This window comes from Stylophora pistillata, chromosome 3, assembly GCF_964205215.1.
Source record: "Stylophora pistillata chromosome 3, jaStyPist1.2, whole genome shotgun sequence".
Taxonomy (NCBI): domain Eukaryota; kingdom Metazoa; phylum Cnidaria; class Anthozoa; order Scleractinia; family Pocilloporidae; genus Stylophora; species Stylophora pistillata.
The window spans coordinates 44,768,273-44,788,464 of NC_142521.1; the positions used below are offsets into that span (position 1 = coordinate 44,768,273).

General features: G+C 36.3%; 1 protein-coding gene and 1 non-coding gene across 9 annotated transcripts in view; both read right to left on the reverse strand.

Annotated features, from left to right (window-relative positions):
• Window positions 1-219: 219 nt before the first annotated feature.
• Window positions 220-20,192, reverse strand: part of LOC111335086 (melanopsin) — a 27,733-nt gene continuing 7,760 nt past the window's right edge. Inside the window, exons 2-4 of one of the 8 annotated variants that reach the window (XM_022940934.2) lie at window positions 15,931-16,062; window positions 7,411-7,510; window positions 220-2,600 (exon numbers count right to left, since the gene is read on the reverse strand). In XM_022940934.2, the coding sequence (XP_022796669.2) occupies window positions 1,550-2,596 (1,047 nt within the window). In that variant the 5' untranslated portion in view covers window positions 2,597-2,600; window positions 7,411-7,510; window positions 15,931-16,062 and the 3' untranslated portion in view covers window positions 220-1,549. Of the gene's footprint in view, window positions 2,601-4,506; window positions 4,672-7,410; window positions 7,511-8,449; window positions 8,594-10,383; window positions 10,515-11,295; window positions 13,308-15,902; window positions 16,063-20,192 lie in introns of those variants that run through there. The other 7 variants (XM_022940935.2, XM_022940937.2, XM_088753936.1 and 4 more) reach the window with 7 other exon arrangements.
• Trnai-aau (transfer RNA isoleucine (anticodon AAU)) lies at window positions 17,943-18,015 on the reverse strand. The gene has a single exon. It is a non-coding gene; the product is annotated as a tRNA-Ile (tRNA).

A 20,192-nucleotide genomic window follows, 5' to 3' on the forward strand; every position in this document is an offset into this window, starting at 1 on the left:
AGCTCAGCACTCTCAGAATTTTATGGAAGTAGAGAAAATCCATGAGGAACATGCAGTGGAATTTGACTAATAATGTAACGGACATCCTTTTGGGTTGTCAAAGAAATGAATAGATCAGAAATCTATAAAGGAGTGCAACGGTAAAAGAAATTTTACCCTTACGCTTTTCCAAACATGACAGAAACATGCAACACTCACTGCTCTCTAAAAAAAAACTCATTAAAAAAAAAAAGGATTTTATTGGGTCTCAAACTGATCGCCTGACACTTTGAACTTTTTTGTTTCATTTAACCTTTTTACATTACCCTTATATTGACTTCTGATTTCTTACCAAAGCATTAAGATCGTAATAAGAGCTTTACAAATCATCAGAATTCTGAAAGACCTAACCTAAAATATATATACGGGCCTTACAGGTACCTTATGTGCGAAGCTGGATTATTTTGTTTTAAATATTCTAATGTACTAATCGTAAACTACTTTAGATAAAATATACTCACAACGTCGCATAAGCTACATGAAAATGTCACAAAACTCATTCATTTTTATAAGTTTTTAAAGTAAAATTTTCAAATGTAAGACATAATCAATTCTGGTACCACTTTATAGCAATAAATGTGTCAAGTACAACATTTACATATTCTGGTTATCTACCAACGTTACTTTATACTTTTTAGTCTAACATGAATGGTCTGTCGAGCCTTGAGCAGAATAACGACGATACGATGTGTTTATCTTGTATATATGCGTTGTTTTAACTAGCTAATTAACACCTTTTTATTTATTTATTCATTTATTTACTTATTTTTTATTGTTCTAATGTTAAACTCCTGAATTTACATAAGCTTGTTCTAGCTCTTCTTTTGGAAAGGGGTGGGGGATTTGTGTAATACTGGGACCTGGAATGAGGACTGACGAATAATGCTTCTTCTTACTCAAAAGAATTTTAATTGATCGTTTTATTGGCGGGTACGCTCTTCAGTAAGTCTGGCAATCCATAAAGAAAAGACATGCTTTCATTCCATCGCAAGGGAAATTATGGAGATATATACATTACCTTTTAGACTTTCAGCTGGATAAATTGATTAAAAGAAAGCTCTTATGAACGAAGCACACGGTAGTGGAAAAGAAGTCGTCTCTCCGGAGCTCATTACCGTACTGGTGTTTTCGCAACTCAGCCTCGTTTGCAAAAGTATTAAAAAAAAAAAAACAAACAAAACAAATGAAAAAAGCGCTTTACTTTGCAAATACCTAACTTGTAAATGTTTTCGGTATCATACAGTTCCTGATTTTGTTCATTCGTCCTTGCTCGATGTTTGTATACTCTACCAAACTATCAGAAAATTCTTGTTTCACTAAACAGCAATTTCCACAACAAGCAATGAAAAATGTGGTGATGTTGTAGCCAGTCCATGGAAGCCAGAATAGAGAACTGGTCTGCTTACGAGAAAGTGCTTCTCAAATCTAACCCTAAAAAAAACTTATTGGACTGTCAGGATGATCCCATATTTTTTCTTTCATGAAATCGACAAGCGTAACGATTGCTAGTTTAAACAGTCACTGCGTATGCTTGGGTGGTTGAAATATACGTTACTGCCAGGTCCACGTTGGAAGCCATATTTCGCGATACTGACACTCTCTCGGCTTCACTAGCAGTCGAATCCCGTATGTGCAGAATACAAGCGAATGCGTTCTTGAATTGGGGGTTCATTATTCCGTAAATGAAGGGATTCGCCATGCTACTGCAGTAGACGAGGACGTAAGCCAGGTAATAAAGTATTCGTGGACTTCTTGATCCAAAAACCTCTATGAAGCCAATGACTGACAGTGGGGTCCAACAGATCATGTAGACGCAAACCACCACTAGCGATGTTTTCAAAACTTTGTATTCACTCTTGTCTTCGGTTTTAGTGGCGTTCGGTAAGGCGGCGTGCCCGTGCACACGACGCGCGCTCTCACGGACAGTTCTGTAAATCACAAAGTAACAGCTGAATATAATTGTGGCTGGGATGAAGATTGTAACGGCACACAAAAATATGATGTATGATGTATCATCCAAAGCCCAAACGCAGGTACAATCTGAAAAACTGACGTGATAGTCAATTTTTCCCCAGCCGTACAATTGTGGCGTGTTCACCGCAATCGATGCGAACCAACAAAATGCAATAACCACGTACGTTGCTTTCCTGTTGGAGAAGAACTTGATGTACAGTTTGCGTTTGACGACCTTGAAGTATCGATTGATGGCAATTCCAGTCATTGTCAAAAGTGAAACAATTCCAAAAATGAGTTGTGTGACTCCAACCATCTGACAAACCACATGGCCAAAGATCCATTTTCCATAACGAAGACTTATGATCCAAAATGGCATATGCAATGTCGCCATAAGAATATCGCTAAACGCCAGATTTTCGATCAACATATTCGTTATAGTGTTAAGTCTGCGATCGCGGTGAATGGCGTAAACAACCAAGGAATTTCCAATAAAGCTGATGAGAGAGATCAACACAGCGATGGCGACTTCAAACCCGATTTGGACATCGGTTCGTCCGAGAGGGTCAGCAATGATTTCGTCATAGGAATTGTTTGCGGTCATGTTTCTGTTGAAAAAATTTCTTGTCTCAACATTTTATTAAGAAGATGTTAAGCTCACCATCACAAGGCGATTGGCGCCTTGCTGACAGGACCTGTTCTATATTTAGATCATTAAAGGTTGGGGATGTCAGTCCATGGCAAAAAGAAAAAAAAACAACAAAACAAAAAAACCAAAAAAAACCCTTAAGCATTATTTAAGGCTTGGTCAGACTGGATCATACGTTTTGCGTGGTAGATACTTCCATCATTTTACTATCTATAATTTTTATCTACATTCTATTATATGACTATCGTCATATCCAATGTTACGTTTCAGCATGTACTTTTTTTTAGAGAAGGATTGCAGCTCCATCGCTCGAGGGCTGTAAAAGAAACCTGTTTTGCCTAAAACGCAAGTACGCTCTTATTTCGAACCAGGAGACTGCAAGTAATTTAGGATGATATTGTTTTCCTTTTAAGACATCTATCAACTCTGAATCGATAAATGAGTGTTTAACTTTCCATAAACGCATTTCAAGAATATTTCACCTGTGCGAATGTTTTTCAGTTGTTTCCTTGCAGCCTTTATTTTCCCCCCTTTTTTTTTTCTTTTACACTAAGCTAAACGTGACTTGGAACATCAAAAGCTAATAATCAAATAAATAAAGATTGATAACCCTTCAAGTATTGTATCCTTTTATGTCATCAAAAAATTGAACTGATGTATATTTAATCAAACCTCTCTGGTTTGTGACCACTTAGCGGTCACCCCGCATAAAGTCCCTGACAGAAGTTTACTTGGAAACGATTTCAGACGCGTTCTAGTGTTAGATTATTTAAAAAGAACTGCAAACAAATACAAGTGGGTTAAGTGACAAAAACTTGTGCGAGCACTGAGGCCATAACGATAAAAACGCCAAAGAAACAATTAAACGTACAGTGTAGACTCGCGAAATGTTCTTCGGCTATCACAAGCTTGACGTTTTGTTTGGAACCAATCTAAAACGTTTTTTAAGTATAGCATTTAAAACTAAAGAAATACCAATTTGTATACATGTACATTTTCATCACTTCTCGAAACGACAGCTCTTCAAAATTTTATTTGGCAATTATGTCCATATATAAATTCTACTTTATATTCAACGAAGGGATTTGCCCACCGACGCAGCGTAGTAGATTTTCTTTAGCATAAGTCTTTCCTGATTGACTATTTTATTACACTTTATTTCGTTTTAATGATATCCCGAACGTGAGTCGGAAGAGAAAAAGCAAATGAAAAAATAATTTAAACCGGTAAGGATAAATGTCTATTCTTATTAGAAGGGAAAAAATTATGCAATTGCACGCCCACTCGCACTATTTTGACTTATATTACTTGCCACTGTTGATTTTTTTAATATCTCTGAGTTACTCTGAGACGTTTCTTAGATATAGGTTATTAGTTTTCAGTCCAAAACCAAAACACATTGGCGTTTTTAATCATCGGGATATCTTTTATAGGCAAACATCTAGACGTTTCAGGCATGTAATCTTGAATCTGGCAACAGAATGAGTGACGCAAATAAAAAAAAATTCATGATACGTTTGCAAACTTTTTTGTGCATACGAAACAAATTTTATGGGAAATAAATATTGTAATTTTGTAATTTTCCGAGTCTGCTGTGGATTCACTTAAAGAAAAAAAGAGAAAATTTCACGCCATCTTGCACATTCTGACAAATTTCTCATTGTCAGCTCCCGAAAGGAAAAAAAAAGGAAGAGCTCTTTAAAGTGATTTCGCCAAAACCAACCTGTCTCATTGTAAAGAATAAAGTAAAGATTGGCTTTCGGAGATATCCCTTGCGCAATATAGAATACAATGACCTCTTCGAAGCCATACTGTGATAAATGATTACACTTTGCTCTTCTGACCGGCACATGACGAAAACTTACCCAAAATGCCCAGGAGCTTACTCACACTAAGTTGTTTGTTGTGGTACTGACAAAATTTTCTTAGTCCATCTCCTAGCGTATCGCTTTAAGTCCCAATTCTCACGAGATGAAATCAAAACGTTTTGCTCCCTTTGTATAAAACAATAGTGAATGTATACTATTACAAACACCGTCTAACACTTTATTGGACTTTTATTATTAAATTTAGCACCTGTTTTTACATGTTAATCAAACTGGGACGTCAACAGCCAATGAATAAATTATTTGAAATTTAACCCGGAGACACATTTAAGTGTGAAAATATAATATTGTTTGAAAAAAAACCCTACAATGTAATGTCTTTTGTTTTTAGCTATTGCCTCGTTCAGCTAGCTATTTGTAAGGAATATAAAGCGCACTACAGTTCATTGTTTTGAGGTAACAAATATTTCAAGCCTGGATTCTAAGGGAAAAGAAACCCGTAGTTCCCTCTGTTAAGAGGAAAATATTCAAACACTAAGAGGAAAAAAAGTAAAAAACTCATCGAATCAATATTGAATATTTAAATCGACTGAATCCTTTAGGCTGTCTCACGAAATTTAGAGAAAAAAGGTCAGGATGCTCAGCTAGATAACGAAAAATGATATTTTATGCAAAGAAAATATAAAGATAAAATACCTAAAAATTTGACTTTTTTGATAGATCAACTGAGAAAGTTAGTTGCGGACAGACGAAAGTGACAACACCTTTCCTTGGTAATATTTTGAAACAGCAAATGAAATGCCTACCCAACTGACTTCGATACAATGAATTTCAAGGGCGCAATGTACTATAGGATTAGCTAACGTGTCAGCCCATTACAAATTTTAATTACCTCTGGTAAAAAGCATATTTGAGTAATGATTCTTAGATTTCATTTATCTTTGTTTGCCTGGCATTTTACATAGGGAATGTTTTCTATTCATGAGATATTTTCTGATAAGATTCTTCTTCGTGATGTTTTCCATTGGGGAAAACTTATTGCAAATGAATGGACTATTCTAAGGAGAGTCAAAACGAACCAGCTACCAGAATTCCTTCGTGTGGGCGTGTCTATGATTTATTTTCACTCCTCGAGGGCACGAACAATTTTTTTCATGATATTTCGGTCTCACTTGATAACTTAAGTGATTGAATAGCTGAAAGGAAGGTCATTTTATATTGAAAAGCCATTAGGGATACTTAAATAACCGGCTAATTTACATCCCTAAGAGGTACTTTGCGTCCTCTCCCCTCCACCCTTAAAAGTTTTTTTCTTGACCCCACCTTACAGGTAATGTTGACCTATTTTGCCATCATACGCGAACTCTGAAATATTTTCCTCCCTTTTTTTATAACTATAATCATATCTTTTTTTATCTTCCCTCTCAAATAACATAGAATCCATAAAATAAATTCTGAAATTCCTCGTTTATGATACAGCAGCTGATGAATGTTTCTGGAGAAAAATAGCATTTTGTGGCCTTTCTTTGAAAAAATAGATACCTAGCCATATATTTTGTTTCTAGATTAACATAATTTGATATGTATTAGCAGTGAGCATCCTCTATTTAGTCTTGACTTAGAAAATTACTCAGAGAAGAAGTAAATTTAGAAAATTTGATAGAAATTCTACAGAAGATAGATGATATTTTATGAATAGGGGAAATGAGGCTAAAATCAGTTTTGCTTGGATAGACAATTTGAATGCAAAATGTGACAACCAGCAGACATCCAAATCCCCCCACTGTAGAGTCACTTTCATAAAAATGAAAAACACGGAACAAAAAGAGCTCAAAAAGAAAAGGGCAAAAAGATTTATTTTAGTCAAAAGGCCCATCCATAACAATTAAAGCATTATTCTGCCTCAATGTATTTTCACTAATTGCGAGGTATGACTTAAGAATCGGTCAAAATAAAGCCGTAAGAGCATTTTTGTTCATAATATATCCCTCCAAAGCTTCTCTTCCTGAGGTCGGAAATGAAAACAGTGAAATAACCCATTGAGCGCGAAAACCAATTAGACTCATTCGCCTCGTGCGATTGAGAATACTTAACTACTAAAAAAAACGTCTTATGAAAGCTGTATGGATACTCTGATACGTCATGAATTCAATTGATATTTCATACCGCTCTCCTCTTTACTATTCAATCACATTTTCGAAGATATTTATCTTCGAAATTTTTCTAGCTTCTCCGCGAAGGCTTTGAATCTAATATTTTCGAATTCCCGGCGGTTAAATATAATGAAGGGGTAATGGAAGATATAGATGTCAGATACTATGTGGGATTAAAATCTTGTTTTGCTTAAAGGGGAATAAGATTAATCCAGAAAATGTCAAGCAGTCTTGAATTGCTGCAATAGATGTTTCTCCCCATCGATCTAAATAGGCGTCCGCTTCCTTCTTCACATCAAAGTAGCTGCGAGATCTCGCTCCAAAAGTAACTAAATTCATTTATATTGTTTTTTTTTTAACTTGCCGAAGAGGAAGTCTTAATCAGATTAAAGATCAAAAGAGAAATAAAAATCTTAAAATACCGCAAGATTATCGAGTTAAAAAAATGGTGAGCTGAAACTAAGGAAGTTACTCGCATTTTTAAGGATCATTACTGTATTTTTTTAATATCATTTTCTCTTCTTAGTGTGCCACAGCCATGACAACGAAGCACAAGGCAATAGAATCTACAATGATATTACCACTTTTGCAAAACGTGTAGATGAAACCAAATTCAACGAAGAAAAAGAGAAATCAATGAAATTTTCTAGCTAAAGACTCAATCACAATCTATGATGACACAAAAAGCAATTCTAAAATGTATCATTTGGTTTTCGTTTAGTACCTTTCCTTCTAATACACCAATGGGCAGAGCAGTCAAGTATCCATTGCAATAGTTATGTATGCTCACCTTCAATTGCAGCAGTAGAATTCTTGACTCGCCTTTCCTCTCCAGAAATATTTGATGTCGCTCCTCCTGGCACACTTTACTATGTCGCAATCTGGATGAGCTGATAAAATTTCATGGGAAAAAAAGAAATTAATAGAAGGACAAAGGATATTAGTCATGTGAATAAATTGATAGTTTTCTTTGAGTCTATTTTCCCGACAACCGGAGAACGTTTCTTTTTTCCCAAAGGGAAACGCACCAAAAGTTTCTGAGAATAGGGTTGTTCGTTTTGAGCCATGCGTCTATTTAACGCCGCTACTCGACACAAAGAGCGTTTGTCTACACCTCTCAGCAACTCGTGTGAGAAGACCTGACCACGTGACTGAAATCCTCTCTATATCCGTCACGCTCGGACCAGTCATGTTTCCTATGGTCCATATGTGATAAAAAATTTCTTAAGAATGATAATATAAAATTTATACACATTTCCGCCTTTCATCCAGGAAGTAGTGCTTTTTTCCCCACCCATTCTGCTAAGACCGCATAACCGAAGAAAACGGCTTTCTACGGTACCGTGCAAACGGTAATGCAAACGATTATCATCGAATATCGCGCTTTGTTCTTCCGACAGATACATTAAAATCAGCTGCAAGCATAATTTTGTACTTGTAACGCAGTGAAAGAATCAGAGCGCGTAAGAACGTGGTGGCACTTTAAGTTTGAGAAGGTCTTGTTTACTTTATGGTAGATTATGATAACACGTAGGACACTTTCCAAAGTTAGCATCCCGAGAGTTCCTGCTGCGCATATAGAATCTTTAGCATCATGTTTCTGCTCAGTTTTCTATTGGTGAGTTTAAGCATGACTTTTACGACAACAGCAATCGGCGAAAAAACTCTTATCGATCTTACACGCTTTTCCTGAAAACGTTCTATAGAGCCAAAAAAAAGATCACAAATTAATCGCTTATTTACGGCTAATGCAAAAATCTGTTCTTCAGCACAGAAACGGCATAGCAGTTAAACAGAATCTTGAGTTCTTCTCTTTAACAAAACCTTACCATCTTAAATTTGGAGTCAGAGAATGCAAATCCTATTTACTTTGTCCTAGACTTCTGAATGGTTTAACTTAAGCTCCATTAACAGGGTGCGAGGAAGACTGCTAGAACATTAAAGCGTTGTTTTATAAAAAAAAAAAAAAAAAAAAAAAAAGAACAGTCAGCAATATCAAGAACAGTCAGGAAAAACATCTTAAATTTGAAGTGAGAGGATGCAAATCATATTTTCTTGTCTTAAACTTCTATTTAGTTTAACTTATCCATCAAACAGGGTGCAAGGGAGCGTTGCTGGAACATTAAAGCGGTTTTTTTACAAAACAAATACTGAGAACAGTCAGGAAAAAAATTCACATTGGAAAACCTTTAGTGGAAAGCGTTACAGATGGAGAGAGCCATAACCCCCCTATGAATAAATGCGTTTAGAATTGAAGTCCGCATTGAAATCAGTCCAAAGAGCTTAGAAATTTAAATGAACGATAACTTTTAAGTTTTCTTTTGATGGAAATAAGATAAAAAATACATGCAAACTCTCCAAGAACAATATAACTTACAAAAATAAGTAGCAGCAAGACAGATCGGAAATAGCCGACAGTTATATCACTTCATATCAACAGTTTCACTCAATTAATGTTGTCAATTCAAATACAGCTATATTTGGGGGTGTCTATGCTCTCAGTTTGATACATCTTTAGCATTTCCATGGTAATCTTACGCTTCTATTGCAACCTGTCCCTCGGATTATTACTCTTAATGAAGTTAATGCATATTCAAAACAGTTAAACTTAATATTCAGGACTCACCAATCTGAGGAAATTGGCTCCAAAGTGACTTATTGCGTTTTTTCGCATGCAGACAGGATTAGCCAATAAAAAAGTCAATTTTTTTTCCTCTTCATGGGAAAATTTCAGTAAGAAAATATCAACTTAAACATGCTTTTATACTGTCAGTGGATTAGAAGCAGACTTTTTAATTACCTCATGGTGCCAAAAACTATATAATAAATAGGCTATTCAGTACTGCAATATTTCAATACTGCTTGATCAGTCCAGTTTTAATGCAAACGGCACGGAATTAATTAAAAGTCGTTAGAGATATTGTGAATAGGAGGCTTAAGTTTACACAATACTCTGTGAACTGAATCGTCCGGGCGCATGAGTGGTGAGACTGAGATGACTAGCCGGCGGTAAAGAGGACGGCGCGACTTGCCGACTGATGTTTTGCGGTTTTACCACTTTTGCCGCAGTGCCACCGCGGCAAAAGTAGTAAAAGCCGACTTGTAGGCTTTTAACTCGGTGTTAATTGATTTTTCTGAATTCTATTTTTAAATATTTTTCTCTTGGTTTTGAAAATTTGAAAGACCAGAGCGTTTTTCCAATCAATTTAACCATTTTTTGTCAAATAACATAAATTGAACCCGAAATTTTTTCTCGAACCCCTATTAAATCTTTTCAGAGATGTTATTGTTTTGATGTCGTACATTAGGAAACAAATCAAAAACATATTTCATGGCAGCATTTGTGTAAAAAGCAAAATTTTCCCCCGAAAAATGTCACCATTTCTTGTTAATTCTAAAGTTTTCTTCATAAACAAAATGAATTACCTCAAAACACAAAAATGCGGAGAAAATAAATTCATGCATAGAAATTATACAGGTGCCTTAAAGCGCTTATTTTATATCACGGCTGGGTTTCGCCATGCACTGAGTTAAAAACGAAAATACAAACAAATTTCTTAGAACTTGGCTATATTTCGTGCAACCTTGAAACTGGGACCTATTTTTGTACCATCCTCCCGTTTAAATTTTAGGATTCCGTAACTACTCCAGAAAATGTAATTTTACTTCTCAAGACAACTCGTAAATTTCTTCCTTACTGATAATTCTCTAAGACTTAAAAGAGAGTCCCCTAATCACGCATTATTGCACTAATTGAACTTACCTCAACAAGTTTCTCTCGAAGTTTTATTCCAGGTAAGACACAAGTCTATCGACACCTAGCAAGAGTTATTTGCTAAACAAACTCTGATACTTGCATCTGGGTTAGATTAGCCAACACTATTCTTTTTGTTCAATGGTAATTTTCAAAGGATGAAATCATCATAAAAAGAACCTCTAAATATCGCGTATACACTGTATTCTGGGAACTCGATAAGAAATATTAGTCTTCTGGCGCATTAAATAACCGCAATTTAGAGTATTAGTCAAAATAATCCTTTTGAATTAATGCAAATAATGACGAAACAGTTTTTGGTCTTTGTTGAACTCAAATACGCCTAAAGATGTAAAGTCATATTTAAATTGATTTAAATAGCATCTTAAGTGCCGATATGTAATTTCACACCTTTCATATTTTAACAAAAACTTTATAAATCTTGAAGACCATTCTGCGTTATCCAGTTAAGGAAGAGAGAATTTTAACAGAAAAATCAGTGGGCCAGTAGGAAGTTATTCGATGGCCTCAGGGAATAGACACCAAGGATAATATTCATATCGGTGAGGTGGCTTTAAAGTCGTGAAGTTGGAGGAATAATGTTTCATTGATGATCCATGGTTGCTATTTGAAGCCATGATATAACTGTAGATAGTACGTACAGTTTGATTGGTCAATCTACTTTGCAACCCTATATTAAACACCTACAAGATACCCAGGTGGATGACGATGATAAACTACAACTGAACTCCTGTTAGGAAATAAGACTCTAATTCTATACTATGCACGTCACGAAGAGAGAATATGTCTGCGCTTTCAATTTTCAACTGTGATGATAAATTATCATCTTACTAAAACTATTGATAAAATTGCAAACGGGAGGTCGCGTCGCGTCGTAAAGGTTAAGAGATCAGCCAAATTTCAAAACTTCTAAAAAAGAAAATGAGAGGTCCCAATTTCTTTCCCTAAAGCATTTTGAACCGTTGAATTTATTCGGCATTTCAGTCAAGAACATTCCTGAGAGTCGTATCTACAGCGCAAGGAAATCACAAAATTATTATTATCACAGTTTCATAATTTTGATAATTTGGAGTTCTTGATAGACCCATTTATTTGCCCTGTCCGCGATATAACTTTGCAATGAAAAGTTTTTCGTCATATTTAAACATTCCTGGCACTTGCTTTTGTCGAGGCTACAGCGAAAGTCCTAATTAAAGAATTAAAGAATTAAAGTCCTAATTAAAGAATTAAAGAATTAAAGTCCTAATTAAAGAATTAAAGAATTAAAGTCCTAATTAAAGAATTAAAGAATTAAAGTCCTAATTAAAGAAAACCTAAAAAAGAACGCCACCAGTAAAGTCCAAATTAAAAAAGAGACGACGTAAAAAAATATTGCATCGAGAGTAAAATAGCATGACGGCACCTGATGAGACTTATTACAGGAGTCGTCAGGCTTGTTGTCTTTTGATGTCGTTCTATATTACTCCGATCTTTTAGAATTAAGAATTGAGTTTTAAAAAATAAGAAAGATAAATTTGCGTAATAAAACCTTGGCTCCAAAAGCAAAAAGGAAAAACTCCCAGAATAACAAAACCTTGCTCTAAGCATGCGAACTTTCCGGAGACGTTAGTTTACAGAGGACTAAAAGTTGCGTCTACCCTTCAAATTGAAGTACTTTTCCGCTTATGTTCGATTCTGTGCCTTACTTTTTCTTACCATCATTTTTTTTAGGTTTTCTTTCTAATATCTGACTCGTACTCTCGGTATCTCTTGGTAGCGTTCTTTTTAACATGGCCAGTAGTTAATTTTTTTTAAGGCGCCTAGAATGGCTCCTTCTGCCTTTGCACAGGTGTTCTGAGAATCAGTGACTTGATCTAAAAGAAAATCTTGTATTTATAGTCCTCTTTCTAGACTCCATTTAAAAAGTTGGAGGAACAATCGATCGAAAAGATTTCCTAGTGTTCTCCTAACATCCCGCGTGAGTTCTTCTCGCTATCAGAACCGGGAAAATTTGTTTTTACTTTATACAACGTGTTTTTCTAAAGTCGCCATTGCATTATTTACCATAGCGAAGCAAACAATATTCTAAACAAAGTTTTATTTTTAAATGACTCTGAGACTATGAGATAATTAGTGATACTGACAATAATAATTAAAATAATAATAATAATTAAAATAATAATAATAATTAAAAGAATAATAATAATTAAAAGAATAATAATAATAATAAGTTGCAGCATGAATAATGAACATCGCGTACTACTTAACTCTTTGCCTTCAAACATTCTGGGGATTATTAGAAACTTAGGAAGTGATCGTCACTGATTAACTCTTTCATAGCCGAAATAAGTAATAGGTTTTTAAAGAATTTATAATGACTATTTTAGATTTGGATACCCGAAATAGCTTATCTTTTTTATTTTTCGAGGGTTTTTTTTTTGGTTCAGTATATAGATTTTGATTTCACTATAGTTAACGGGCTACGCTCATGCGCTCCGTCATACTATTCTTATTGTGTATAGCATACAAAAGTTTTAAACTGCTGCATAATAATACCAACGATGGCAAGGGCGTCTAGTGACTACCAGGCTAGAGGATGAGAGTTTGAGTGCCGATGGATGGCTCACAGAGTGGAAGAACTACCCATGATACACAATTGCTAGACTCGTCGAGCTATACGAGCAGCTCTTGCCAACGCGAGTATGCATGAGTCAGAAGACCCACACAAGCGGGGAAGGCGAGGTGAGGTGCAGATTACGTGGTAAGGCTCCAGAGAGCGTGGCTTATATCTTGTCAGGATGTAGTACGCTGGGCCAGAGAAAGTATCTCTCTAGACACGACGCAGCACTGAAGGTACTGTTTTACGAATTGTTGTATGATGAGAGTGGTTATAGACGAGATACCACCCTGGTACTCGCCCGGCAAGCCCAAGCCTGTGTATGAGTCAGAGAATGTTAAAGCTTATTAGGATGTCCCTTAGAGATCACTTTCATAAATGGCTGCCGGATTAATATTCTTTTGTTGAAATTGAAATTAGCCCTACTGGCTTCGTTCTCCAATAAAAAATTCAAAAGAAACATTATCTCAAGCGAGGCCAGAAGGTCTAATTTAAATTTAAACCAAAGAATATTTATACTACAGCCATTTATGAAAGTGGTCTATATACGCTGATCAACAAGAGGTCAGATGCAATAGGGTGGATGCACGCATTGCAAATCATATGTGCAAGAGACTTGTGATGCTGGAAATGAGCTGCCCGAAGGTTAACAATCGGACAACAAAGGATGAAAAGAAGACACTGAAGTACGGACCCCTTCGCTGGGTACTAAGGCAGCAGTTCCCAGGCTACGAGGTGAAGCAGTATAACATCATAATGGATGCCCTCGGGGTGTGGTCACGGGAGCTGAATGTCATGATGCGCGAGCTGGTGGGGGGCAGAAGCACAGACGTACTGCGAAAGATGCAGAGAGGAGCTAATCTTCTAATCTTCTAATCATTTTTTACTGCATTACCGCAGTAGTGTAGGACTAGAACGGAACATATACGAACCATGCTAGTGGTCCACCCAATAAATCCCACCCATCCCCACCCCAGGGGAGGACATTCATCACACAGTAATCTCGTGCGGGGGCAGTGCTCTCGGGTACGTTGAATATTTCCCGGACTTTCAAGGTGGCAGTTTGAGTTCCTCTTGGAAGGAGGACCGTTTACACAATGTAATTGCTTTTTAGGATTAGTTAATGTACATTTATTTTTTACTCCATAGCTCACAGGTTACGGTTTTCGCCCTGTGTTGCTTGATTAGAATGTAGCATTTAGTTGAATTCCCTACGACATGATATGATGATAACGACAGTGAAAACTATGATAATCAAGCTGTTATGATAAGGACTATATCAATTTTTATCATTATCATTATTGCTATAGTAAGATCTTCCAAGTGGGCATCGATATTAAATTTTACACTTGTACATCAGTAGTAACAAAACTTATCACAGACATTTTTTCGGAAAAATTTATGTAGAGATATTTTCACACAACCTCTTTGATCTGTGGCATATTTCTCCCTTATATATTTTTTTTTTACTTCCAGGACGAGGCGCTCTCTTTAATAAAAAAATGTCAATTTTTTTCATCTTGATTTCCCACGATAATCTACTAGTTTGGGTTACATTTAATAAGTAAATCATCAATTGGTTTGAACATGAAAATAATTAAACTGATGGGACTGGCGAACTGGCTTATCACCATGTTAGGATTTTGCTTACCATGTCTGGATTGGCCAATATCATACTGATTTTGGTCGGTTGAAATATCGTAACTCTTCCTCTTTGCGTTTTTTCGACAGTCTTTGTGGTGCAATCATTTATATTTTCGTCGAGGTTTCATGCCATTACCGATTGTTGATGGCTTACTGCACAGTTATTTCTTAGTCTAATGTTCAACACAAACAGGAAGCAGTTTCATTTCAGGTTACTAGTCTGCTTTGCACGGAACTTTCAGCTTTTTCATGTGACAAAATTCGATTCGTGTTTGGAGTGTTCTTTAAAAAACGTTCTGTTATGCTAACATGATTTTTTCAAACTGCTCGATACCCTTTCGGACAGCTGTTTCCTGACCAACCACTTACTACCAGATTTAAAGATTAGCTTTCACATTCTAGAACTCGTATATAAGATATTATTTAAAAATATGGCCAAACTCGATTTATTTTAGCAACAGTCAGAAGTAAACTGGTGATTTGGACGTATCGCAGTTTCAATAAAGAAAAAATACCAACACAGTGGGTAACTTTGGTTTTATCATGATCAAACGAGTTGATAATATCAATTGGCCACCATAAAGATTTCAATTTACATTATCAACTCATTTTATAAAACCAAAGTTACCTTGTTATACTCCCACCGACGCAGCGACACAGTATGTTGAAAAACTTAACGTCTTTAATTCATTTGGCCATAGCACACAGTCGAGCAAACAGGTTTGAAAATTTAATTAAAAGCGGCCTTCTTTTACGAATACACCATTTTTTTTTTATCACTGACTACGAAATAATGGCTTCACAGCGGAAATGAGGCGAAAATCTCCTTGGATCCCACGTTTCTCTTCCCAATTTCGTGATTTGCTTAATCCATTCTCAGCTGTGTTGACTCATCATTTTTTTGTTTTGTTTTTGTTGCATACCCGTGCCAAAAAAATTAACCATCTTTTCATCCAATTGATCGATATTATTTGCGTCCTATTTTGCCTACTTTCCATTGTGGTCACTTATTCAGACATGCTGCATCGATTAAAACCGTAACTCAAGTGTATATTTCTTAAGTTCGAATCTTATAAGAAAGATGGTTTTGTCATCTTTAGGAAAATTCGAGGTTGTTTTTTTTTTGTCAATATTTTGAATCTCATCGCTTAAATATGGTAGATCGCGAATTTCCGTCAGCTCGTATTTTTGTAGAATCAACAAAGGTAGGTTGTATACATTTTTTTTTGGAAAACCTAATTTTCAAAATAAACCTACTGCGACTGACCTGTAACCTGAGCTTGTCGTTCACTGACCTTGGCGACGGTTTCAATCATAGAGCGAGGGTCAAATCATCTCTCCAAGCTTAAATTCAGATAACACAGGTTTTTCTTGCTTCTTAAGATGCCATTTTGCTCATAAACTTCACTATCTCCAGTTGGACTTTGCTTTTAAAAGAACAATGAGACAACTGTGGTTATCAACAGAGGAATAAGAAATTGAGAAGTACTTCAAATATTGCACAAATACCATTTTTGAGAATCATAAGACGTATATTATTTGTCTGGCGCTCTAAATGAATTACGAACACCTTGCAGGAAAAATTTTGTTAATGACATTGAACGAAAAAAATTCAGAGTATTCGCAGCGTCTGGTCGAAGGAGAAGAAACTAAAAACAATATGAACAAAGTTGACACATCGAAACCAGTCGCTAGACATTTTAATTTATCAAATCATTCTAGGCAACATATGGCAATCTGCGGTCTTTCCTTACACTTAGGTAGCACGGAAAGCCGTAAAACTCTTGAACAAAAGCCTATCTTTCAAACCGGCAGTCTAAATCCCACAGGGATCAACGAACGCTTTTCATTCTACTAATTTATTCGTGTTTTTCTCGTTGCCATGTTCCCACTAATAACGTAGCTCCATTTTCTGCCCTTAAAAGCACACACAACCCACAATTCCTCTATTCGCTCCGACGAAGGGCTAACGCTCGAAACGCCAGCTTTTGTAATCGTTACGGTGGCCAATTTACCATTTCAACTTTGTTGATATATCCAAATTAAAAGCAATATGACGCAATTACATAACATCGTACAATCATAATATAACATCGTGCACAAATACGTTTATCATACAATGTGCCGGATAAAGGTATACGATAATTTGAAAAAAATAATATGAATAAAATGAATGAATAGCCGAACTAAAACGTTTCGCAAAGTTCAAACTCTGGACGAAATTGTTTAACATGATCAAAAAAAAAAAAGCATATTCAAATTTCACTGACTCTCACTAGTAAGGGTATTGACAGTAATAGAAATAATGAAAAATAATTATAATAAAAATGGTTCTAATAGTATATACATGCCTGTGCATACATAACCTTAGCATAGAAAACTCAGTGAGGGCGCTAAACGACAATTTAGTGGAGCAGAATTTCCGTTGGCACGATTGCAATTTCCTCAGAACTTTCCATGACCCTTAAGCAGTATAACTTTAATGGTATAATTGTTTCCTTTCTAGCAAGCCGAGTTATTGACATCAACGGCTGATCAAACATTTTGAAAATAGTTTTTCGTGATACCTCAAGGGGTCAATACCAGACTGATTCAGATCAGCCGAAATTCTTTTGTGTTTTCAACAGTTTTTGCAGCACAAGTATTTATATTCTCACCACATTTTGCTAACATAAATTAAATAGTTTCTGATCGCCTTTGAGAAGATAGTTTTTATTGTATACTGAGATTATTTATTCGATAAAATGTTTTATGTCACCAAATCTCCACCCCCCGGTTAGCTCAATTGGTTTGAGCGCCGGACCGTTCTGCGGGAGGCGGAGAGTTCGAGCCCCGGCGGGACCAACACTCAAGGCCTTAAAATGACCGAGGAGAATTTGCTACCTTTCTATAATATCAAGAAATGGATAGACATTCCAGTCTTCTCGGATAAGGACGAATAAACCGTAGGTCCCGTCTCCTATGAACTGGTCAGGCAGCGGACGTTAAAGAACCCACTCACGAGATTATTGTGATATGGTCTGACCTGTTTACTGGGAATTGGGGGGTGGGCATCTTCAAATAAGTTTCCTTCGATTGATATTGTAAACTTATTGCAGTCTGGCTAAAGTCCCCCGAAAGTGTTGTGATGCGCCTTTGAATATTGTACAGAAAAGGCGCAATAGAAGTAATAAATATTATTATTAGATACAATGAATATATGAAGTTCATATATTTTGAACTGCGGTATTAAATAGGTATGATGCACGATCCTTCGCAGTAGATAGCGCTATTTATGCAATAGCGAAAATCAGACCTGAAAAAAATCAGGCCTGTACGGGATTCGAACCACTGACCTCTGCGATATTAGTGCAGCGCTCTACCAATTGAGCTAACAAGCCAATTGCGAGCAAGCCGTTAAGTTGGCCTGCTCCCAGTTGGCTTATTAGCTCAATTGGTAGAGCGCTGCACTTGTATCGCAGAGGTCAGTGGTTCGAATCCCGTACAGGCCTGATTTTTTTCAGGTCTGATTCTCGCTATTGCATAAATAGCGCTATCTATTGCGAAGGATCGCGCATCATACCTAAATATTATTATTATTATTATCATTATTATTATTATTATTATTATTATTGTAAATTTAAGTTGAATTCCACTTGGCATGCGCAATGTGAAAACTCAGTGCTGCTTAAATCCCGTTAAATCAACTATCCGAACTGTTTCCATATTCTATGTTGCTTGTAACCACGCAAAAACTCTGATTTCGTTCTGTCTAACAAGAGAATTAAGAATAGCTGTACACATACATCAAAATTACGTTGTTGTCGCGAAATGCACGTGTTTCAGAGTGAAGCTTAAGGACATACCGTAAAACATTTTTGCTGATATTGTTTTTAACTGTTTGCAAACAAAATAAACTTTCATTAAAATCATCCTTGCAAATACACCCAAGTTATTAGTGATGTTTGATAAATTTGCTTTGAAATTCACCTATGAAGGAGGAGGAAGGAGGGAGGGGATCTCAATCTCTTATTTTGATCAACTTCATTAACTGAATAATATCTTCTATGAATAAACCACCTCAACTCTTCGGGTTTTTCTAAAACTGTTGAACTGCATATTTGCATACTTGCCTGAGCTCCTTCAACGAGGTCGTCCAGTTCACAACCATCAAGGCAGGCAAAGCGCTGAAGTTCTTTTTTCTTTGTCTTTTTTTTCTTATGCTTCAATGGGTAGAAATAGCTAAACCCCGAATCAAAATTTAGTAAACTGTTTTCCATTTCTAATGTTTGTTAAACCAGAACTTGAAGTTCTTCAAAATACTTGTATTCTTGAAATTACTTTGCGAGATTTATGAGAAACCTTTGAATTGAGTTGGAAATGTTTTCAAATTGTGCTGGAAAACACAAAAAGCGTGACATCACAGTTGTGTTTACATGCCAGTCTCATCTAAATTCACCAGTTGACCATCGAGAGCGCTTGTTATTTCAATTATACTATAATTACTGTAATAATATTTTTGATGACATGTAAGATGTCAAATAGTTGTTTTTATTATGTTGTCATCTTTATATTTATGATCATCATATCGTTAACATTATCATAATAAAATCCACATCCCACATACACATTCTTGTCAATTAAAAAGTCTTTTTGACGCTGCGTTCATAATGAAATCATCATAGCCACTGTTTCTTCATAAATCCTAACCTTACAAATGACATAATAATAATAATAATAATAATAATAATAATAACGATAATGATTATTATCAGTACTATTATCATTAAGAAACTCTCATTCTCATAGTTCTTTTCTCGTGCCCGTGGCAAAGTAATTTTCCATGTTTTCATCGCTTTGATTAACATTCTGTGTGTGGCGAAGGTTATCCGAACAAAATAAAACTTGGACAACGAGCGAGAACAGCAAAGGTTTTAATTCGTGATCCGAAAAACTACGCAATAACACAACAAGATGGCGGGTCCGACAAGCACATGTTTTTGTCTCTAGACTGTGGGGGACTAGGTTCTATTTTGATAGAATCCGCTGGCTAACGGGCAGTTGGCAACATAGCCACCCCTGTATAGGACTCGAGTCTATACACTACGTTCGGCCTCCTCAAGGAGGCAAAGCTTGGCGACTGGCCGTTTGAATGTCCCTTGTTTCGTCTGAACTTCGACAGTGCGAATGAGGCCATCATCTCCTGGGAATGTTTTGACGATTCGGCCAAGATTCCATCGACCACGGGGTAAATTGTCCTCAACCACTAGTACCAAGTCTCCAATTTGGGCATGGTTTTGAGGTCTGGTTCTCCACTTCCTCCGCTCAGTAAGGGCGGGCACGTACTCACGTAGCCATCTTCTCCAGAAATGGTCGGTTAGCGTCTGTGCTTGTCTCCACCGCTTTTTGGAATTCAAATCTCTCTCATCAAAGACATCGGGAGGTACGTTTGGACTGTTCCTTCCGATGAGGAAATGGTTAGGAGTGATTGCTTCAAGGTCCTGAGGATCAACGCTGACGTGAGTTAGCGGTCGGCTGTTGAGCAGACTCTCAACTTCTGCCGTTAATGTGAGCAAGG